The sequence below is a fragment of the Pterocles gutturalis genome, unplaced genomic scaffold, assembly GCF_000699245.1.
Source record: "Pterocles gutturalis isolate BGI_N339 unplaced genomic scaffold, ASM69924v1 scaffold5384, whole genome shotgun sequence".
Taxonomy (NCBI): domain Eukaryota; kingdom Metazoa; phylum Chordata; class Aves; order Pterocliformes; family Pteroclidae; genus Pterocles; species Pterocles gutturalis.
The window spans coordinates 62,525-70,156 of NW_010135534.1; the positions used below are offsets into that span (position 1 = coordinate 62,525).

Genomic DNA, 7,632 nt, shown 5'->3' on the forward strand with positions numbered 1-7,632 from the left:
GGTGGCCCCCCACAACCCCACACTCACACCCACCAGTGGAGCCCACACATCAGCTTCACCACTGGGCAAAAGCAAACCAAAAGCACGGGGTGCCCTGTGCTCCCTGACCACGTGGCGGAAGTCTGCAGAGATGCTAAACCACAGCAAGAATTTGCAAAGACCTCTATGGTGTGATAAACACACATTTGCTATCATTCCACCACTCCCCCTCAAACACCAATTAATTGTAAGGAACAGCCTTTAGCATAAATGCTGATTTGCTCCCTAGCATAACACCTTTCTACCCCTCTGACTCCTTGCTTAAGCTTTCATTCTAAAATTTTCTCCAAAATTCATTTTCAGCACTGACTTTTAAACAGAACCTTTAAAGAAGGCCATATCCGCAAACAGAGGCAGTCCTGTAAACTACAGGCTGGTTTTCAACCTTAAAATCCACCTGAGCGAGAACATCGAGAGGCAATAGTCCAAGGGGAAAGGTTTTTCCTTGTCTGCTGTCCTACACTACCACTGTAAGATCTCAGTTGGCCATACTGAAGAAATCAAACCATAATGGCTCAACACTGCACACCGCTGTATTTGTACACCGCTGTTGCTGCATTGTAAATAGCAATCCAGCAGATGGCACAGCGAAATGAGTCCGGGAGACCGGAGGGGGCCCTCCCTGAAAGGGGAGAAACGTGGAGGATGGCTTTGCTCCAGCCACAGCGTTGTTCCAGCACAAAAGCTCAACTCAGGCTTGCGAGAGAGGACACCTTCCTTCCCTCTTCTGCAGTCAGCCAGCCCTCTGTGCTGGCTGCTCAGAGCAATCTCGTTTGGTTCGAGATCTGCAATAGGTAAATTCTACTGGGAACAAAAAGAAATAATCAGACAATAATCTGGCCTAGACAACAGCCAAAATGATACTTATTTTTTTTAAGCTGCTGTATTTCACTGGGAGAATTTGAGACAAAAAAATGTATAGGCAAGGCAACTGGGGTTTGCCAAGTGAGGGCAGCTGGAGGACACTATGGTCTCCACTAACACTGATAAAAATAGTACAAAAAAAATCTCTGTATCTGTCTTCCTTGTGAGTTCTTTACCTTCTTCTACTGTTCTCAGTCTCTACTGAAGACATGTAGGGTCCAGGAGGCACAAGTATCTACAGGTATTTGGTATATCACTTTCATCTCGGTATTCATTTCCATAAACAACTCACAGGAATGAGACTAGATCTTCATTTTCAGCTCTCAGAAATCTGGAATGGTTTCAAGAATTCCTTCAGCTCCCCAGGCTGCTATGACCAATTTTCTGTCTTTAAAAGCATTTAAGAAAAATTAGTGATGGATTTTTAGTGTGTTAAACTGGGATTACATACAAAGGTGGCTGCATGGCCATAAGGATGGGTGGTAGAAGGAAACTGTATGAGGATAAACTATCAATTATACCTGTATGTGATTGGTATTTGTATTTCTATAAGCATTCTTCTCTGAATGCAAAAAAATGGGGGTGGAGAAGGAAGTCGGGGAAGGGGAAGAATTAATTTTGCAACAGTTTGCTTGCCATTTTAAAGCCACATCAATTAGACTGACTTTGTATACATGTATACTACATATTATTTTCTGTATCTGATTTACTTGGAAATACTATAGCAAATGGTAAGGAACAAATTAACGCATCTGTTTCCAGACCTCTCTCCCTTATGCCCACAGATGTTCAAAGGCTGCACTTCTAATTGTTGTCAGGAACACATAATTTGGGAAAATTTCTTAGCAGGAAGGAGATTGATAAAGGCAATCAGAATATGGATTGCAGTTATGTGCAACCTCCGCAGTCGTTAAGAACACCTACGTGCTTAATTTTATTTAACAACAGAAGGCTGCATAAGCTAAATATTTACAGAAAAGTCTTGGCTGGATCAGGGCTTTAACCAAACACAGGACAGACAATGACAGAAAGAAAAGAGATGTATCATCTCGAGCAAGAAGCCCATGCTCACGCTGGGAGCCTACAGCCCAGCTCAGCTCTCTTTTCTCTCATTCCAATGCCTGGAGCCTGAGACCATCCATTCTCCTAACTTCCTCTTGTGTACACCACATTAAAGGTGGGAGAAATAATTCATTTTTTAATATTCTGCTCATAAAAAGTGAGAAGACAACTAAAAATATCCTGAACAACAGAACAGTTACTGTCTCCAGGCATGTTTCCTGGTGATCAAAGGCACTTTTCAACAAACATGCTCATTAAATTATGAACCTATTGTAACTATGTAAATAAGCTATAAATTAAAGAAACTCAAGTTATAGAAGGGCAATCTATAGAGTAAATCATCAGCTCTGCAGCAATACATCCAGCACCATCTGTGTTCCAGCACATTCGCTGTAACAGCTTCTGGAGTGCAAAAACTAATGCGGGTATTTATCCTCTGTCAGTATATTGGTTGCATCAAAACCAAGTCTGGGCCGCTCTGGAATCTTAAGATGCTGGACTAAAGCACAGAAGACTATTGAGATATGATCTTGTATCATGTTTAACAAAGGACAATCCACCTACCAGAGAAAGGCAGAACAGAACTGAAGCAAAGTAGATGATGAGGGTAAAAGCTGATACTTAATAATACCTGAAAGGTTTGCAGACTTGATGATGCGTCTCCCAATCACCAATGAAAATCAATGAAGAACATAGTAAAAACAAACCCCAAACAACCCGAAACAGAAAAGCAGTCATACCCACAGAAATCCTCTATCCCATCTCCTACAGTTAAGCAGAAAAACTAACCAGGCAGGCTCTGTAGCACAGGATAGTTTGACCCCAACCTGATGGGACCATTTTGCGAACGCCTCAGGCTCCGCAGCGCTGCTGGTGGGATACACAGAGGGATGCTGCAGTAGCTGCAGCCCAGGGCTCTGCCCCTTCCCTCAGCTGCTGGCAGGAGCAGTGGGGGGACACTGTTCTCCCCTATAGCTTTTCAATGTGGTGTCCTATCCAGCCTTGCACAGAAGCCTTTGGGCTGGTGTGGCAGCCCTGGCCAGCTGGTCCCCACTTCAGGCTGAATTTGAGTGCCATGTGGGTTAGGGGAGCCAGCTGCTGGTGGGACCATGATGGCCACCTTGGAAGGGAGGAAGGTAGGACCTGCAGGAGGAATACCTGCTCCCAATTTTCCATTTGGAATGAACTGCTGTATCTAAAATAACAAACTTGTGCTCATAAAGAAGCTACAAATAAATCACCCCCAATCACAGCACAATGCCACTGGCAGGCCCACGTCTCTATTTTGATCATCGCATACATCCTTTTGTGGTCTGCAGGCTGCTATTCCTAGGAGTGATGCAGGCAGTTATTGCGGCATTTACCTGATCAGCAGATCAAAATAGCAGCTGTAGGTAATGTGTGCAACAGTCCTGTGTACAGCATCTGACTACAGCCACACACTTTGGAGTCTGCGGTTTTTTTGTATTACTTGCATCAATACCTACTGATGGCAGCAATACTCACAGAGGGCATATGGTTACTCTAAAGACAAGGGAATTTAAATAACTGGATCTTCTCTGGAATCAAAGCTGCAAAAATAATGCCCTCTGCAACTTCAAGGGAACATGAAAAGGGCTGCTTGGGTAAGTGGTTTCACATGGTATTTTTCCTTGTTCGAGTGAGGGCTGTGTGATAACATGAAACAGGCAGATGAGGAACAGGCTGAGATAGGATCAAGGGCATGTTCTGATTATAGCAACATGGGTTAGTATGGCCCTCGGAAAGAGCATTTTGAAGCAAGTGATTACTAGAAGTAAATTAAGAAAGTGAGCAAAAAAACCCAAACCCCCAGTTGGGTATTATTTGCTCCTGCTCTGCTTAAAGAGACTCAAGCTAGGTCTGAATAAGGTGGCCTGCTTATATGATAAATGGCTGTACCCTACAGACACATTAATACACGTCCCAGAAGCTGTTAGCACCTAACTTCACTTGTACTAACCCTTCTTGCCTCTCTGCTGGACTAACTGCAATGCTGACTAAATTCAGGAGCTGGCTTGCTGGAAGTTAGTTTTTCTGGTTAGGTTCCATGTCATGTTGTTCTTGGCTCTACCATCCATTTCTCCTATTAACTGAAGCCACTTAGAGGATGATGAATTCTGGCTGATTACTCAGGTCAAAGAAGCAGTACACCTTTTCAATACAATTTCTGCTAGCATATGCCTTTGTTTCTCAGTTTCACAAACGTAATGAGAAAACAAGATCTAAGATGAGCAGGAGTAACTTACCTGTTCATTTTTTGTCAGTCTTGTTTTGTTATGGATGTCAGATGTGACCAGGTTGAACCCATGTTTCTCTGATAAAATTCTCAAAAGCAAAACCACAGTTCGACTCCCACACTTTCCAACTCTGTTGTAGACCACTTGGCTGGGGAAAGGAAGTACCTAAATAGAGATATAAAAAAAAAAAAAAAAATGGAGTCAGTATACTGGTATTTTTGTTTCTGTGTACCTCTGGATCACAGCATGTTTTGACCATAAACCAACAGATACATACAGCAGAATTTCTAGGACCCTGCTCAGGTCAGATTTCACTTCCATGAACACGCTAGAAGCTCTTTAGAATATAAACATATGGCTCAGAAGGTGACAAGCTGAGGTTTCCCCCTCATGATCCAGTAGTGCAGATTGGTAGCTACTCCAGAAACACTAAGCCAACTGCTGATGTCTTCTACTGAAGATGATGATGGGCTTAAACTTGCTACTTGTAACTTCAATGCAAATAGTCAGCTTTAGTTGACCACCTCCCACACAAAGAACCAAGAGGAGTGAGTCTGCAATACAGTTTGGCAACTCAAAGTGAAGTTGACATAACGCAAGAGGAATGCTCCAATTGCACAACTTCAGCTTAAAAATACCCCAAACAACTACCAGTTGTATAGCGCTAAAGTTAATCAACTGTTTCAAATATAAACATTAATCTTCTAAAGAGACTCAGAGAACAAATCACGCCACTGGCTAAGTATGTACTTGTGGAATGAACAACACCAGGGCCACAGGTGGCCTGGTGGCCAGCTGGCACAGTCTGATCACATCTGTACAGGTAACATTCACTACACCTCAGAAGAGAACAGTCACATCCAGCCTGCCCACCAGGAACGGTCTCCAGCCCACGCTAACTCTTGCACCATGCTCTCCTCCCCCAGAAACCAGAACAAGCCAGTAGTAATTCCCTGCCTTGAAGTACGTTGGATGCAGCCTTGTTTTGTTCCTGGATGATCTCCATGGGCTACTCTTTCAGTAAAAGGCACTCCAAAGTCACACTATTGCACTAGATAAGTTCTTGGTATGTAGCATATAGCAGCAGCAGCTGGTGACACAGGCCAAGAGGCATCTGTTTTCAAGCCTTTTAAATTGGCCAACACAGTCAGGAACGCAGTTTCATCCACAGCAGCGCATATATGGCACTCGCTTACGGAAAGCTCATTTTTCTATTATGATAACGGGCACAAAATGTTTCCCGACGTGGGGCCTGCACCCTGGTTCCAGGCGACATGTGTTCAGCACAAGGAATGGCTCATGCGCCAAAGTGATGCTATGTCTCAATTTATAGTTACTTTTGCTGTTGATGGAATCATGTTCTCCCAGCAGAATAATTTCTAACATAAAAGCAGTCAGATGAGGTATATGGGCTTCTGGCACTTCTCACAGTATTTGAACAGCTGATAGATCTTCAACAGGGAAGCAAAATGATTCCTCAGGCAACCCTTCAGATTACTTTCAAAGAGGACTGCTAACTAGAATTAAAAAAAAAGAGGAAAAATCTGTATTTCCTTATATAATGGGAATATATTGGCACTTTGCTATCAGTGTTACACTTCATGACTAAAAGACCATTACTATTGTTACGGATTGCAGTGTTTAGGACATGTTCCACTGCAACATAAACACAAAAGCTGTCATTTTCCAAATTCCCTGTGGAGGGGCTAGGTATTTGGTGATCACAGTCCCAGTTCAGTTTTCCAAGTTCCAGGACATCACGTCTGATGATTCAGCAAGTAAACATGGGCTTTCCAAGGCTCATATAAAACCCACAAAACATACCAAGTCTTAACTATTTTGTAATGTTCATATAAAGGTTTCTATGAGAAACCTAGCCCCCTTATTCCTTATCAATCCTTCCCTTCAGAAGCCTTGCTTCCTATGAAATGCAAAATCCCAGCCTCAAAGATTAGAGAACCCCAAAGGTGATGAATTTAACATCTCTATGTTACAGCTGTAGCTAACCTTTTCCAAAACAACTGCTAACAGTGTCTGAAAGGTTAACATGTGAACACATTTTATTATGTTGATTATAACACTAGGGACACCATCGTGAAAGTTTTTCTTATGCAACAACACACAGGAGCCATACTCTGGATTGTCCCCTTTTTGATTCATTTCTTTTCATGACAAAAACCAGCATCAGTATTTGCCATGGCCCTGCAGCACTATCCACACAACAACACTGTAACTTGTGGAATGGGAGTTTCTGCTTTGCTCATACACTTTTGGCATACTTTGCTGTCCAAGTATGTGAAAGTCTTCAAGAGAAATAAGAAGTAGATGCTGACAAGTGCCAGTGAAGGAGGAAGAGGATATACAGCATGTGTTTACCTGCATCCTGAAAATGTGATAAACGATGAGAGTTTGCAAGGCTATGGAAACATTGTTAAATGCTTCATAATTATTAACTGCTTTGATTTTCACAGCGGAGTTGCACTTCAGAATATAGTGAGGAAAATTTTCTTCATTGGTACCTTACTAATTTCAAGTGGAATTTTGCTGCACCCAGATTACATGCAAGTTCTAATTAAATCCCCGACTTGATTGGCCAGTAACTTCGGGTGAAATTTATCAACACCAGTCTTTGAAAATGAAATAAAATTAAAGCAGGCCTTTGCAAAGTCTCTAAGTGCAAACAACTCTACCAGCTAAAAACATGCCAGTTGCTACCAAGTTTGGCCAGTTCTCACCTTTGTTTCTGAAACTTCCCTTCCTACATAGCACAGTTCTGTTCTGCATACAGACGATAACCATGGCAAGGTGATAACCATTGCAACCCCCAAAATGAAGCCATAAGCAAAGACTCACTGCAGATAGAAAAAAATTGAAAGAAAAGGCTATTATTTTCAGACAACTGTTTAGCTTAAAGGAGGCCGATGTATCGATGCCTTGAGTCAGTAAACATCTGAAGGCCCTTTGGTAAAATCAGAGAAGATTCAAGATAAACGCTACAGCTCAAAGCCATTAAGAAGAACACAGTCATTGCCAGTAATCAAATCTTCACTTGGAGCACTGCTGGAGGTGGATAGCTTTAAGGATGCACTGCTGAAGCTCTGCACATGCTTTGCCTCTTTATATAACCATCCCACTTACACACCTAATGCACCACAGGTTGTGCCCAAGACACAAAGCCACACAGTACACAGGCTTTTGGTACATCGGCAGGTATTTGTTCAATGTGATTAATTCCCTTAGGAATCTGCAAGTCTGCTTTCTGCATTTTAGAAAGTGCTTCAGTAATTTCCTAGAAAAATAAATGTTTCTTCCAGAAACCTGAGTTTGTGTCAGGCAGATCTAGAAATGCAAGAAACTGAAAGAGAGGAACTTTTCCCCCTCACAATACACGTAACAGCAACACCAAAGA

At 42.4% G+C, this 7,632-nt stretch overlaps 1 protein-coding gene across 1 annotated transcript in view; it reads right to left on the reverse strand.

Moving 5' to 3' along the window:
- Positions 1-4,388, reverse strand: part of UST (uronyl-2-sulfotransferase) — a gene marked incomplete at both ends in the record, with an annotated part of 51,859 nt that extends 47,471 nt beyond the window's left edge. The window contains one exon of the mRNA XM_010081923.1: positions 4,233-4,388. Coding sequence (XP_010080225.1) covers positions 4,233-4,388 — 156 coding nt within the window. The remainder of the gene's footprint in view (positions 1-4,232) is intronic.
- Between the last annotated feature and the right edge of the window lie 3,244 nt (positions 4,389-7,632).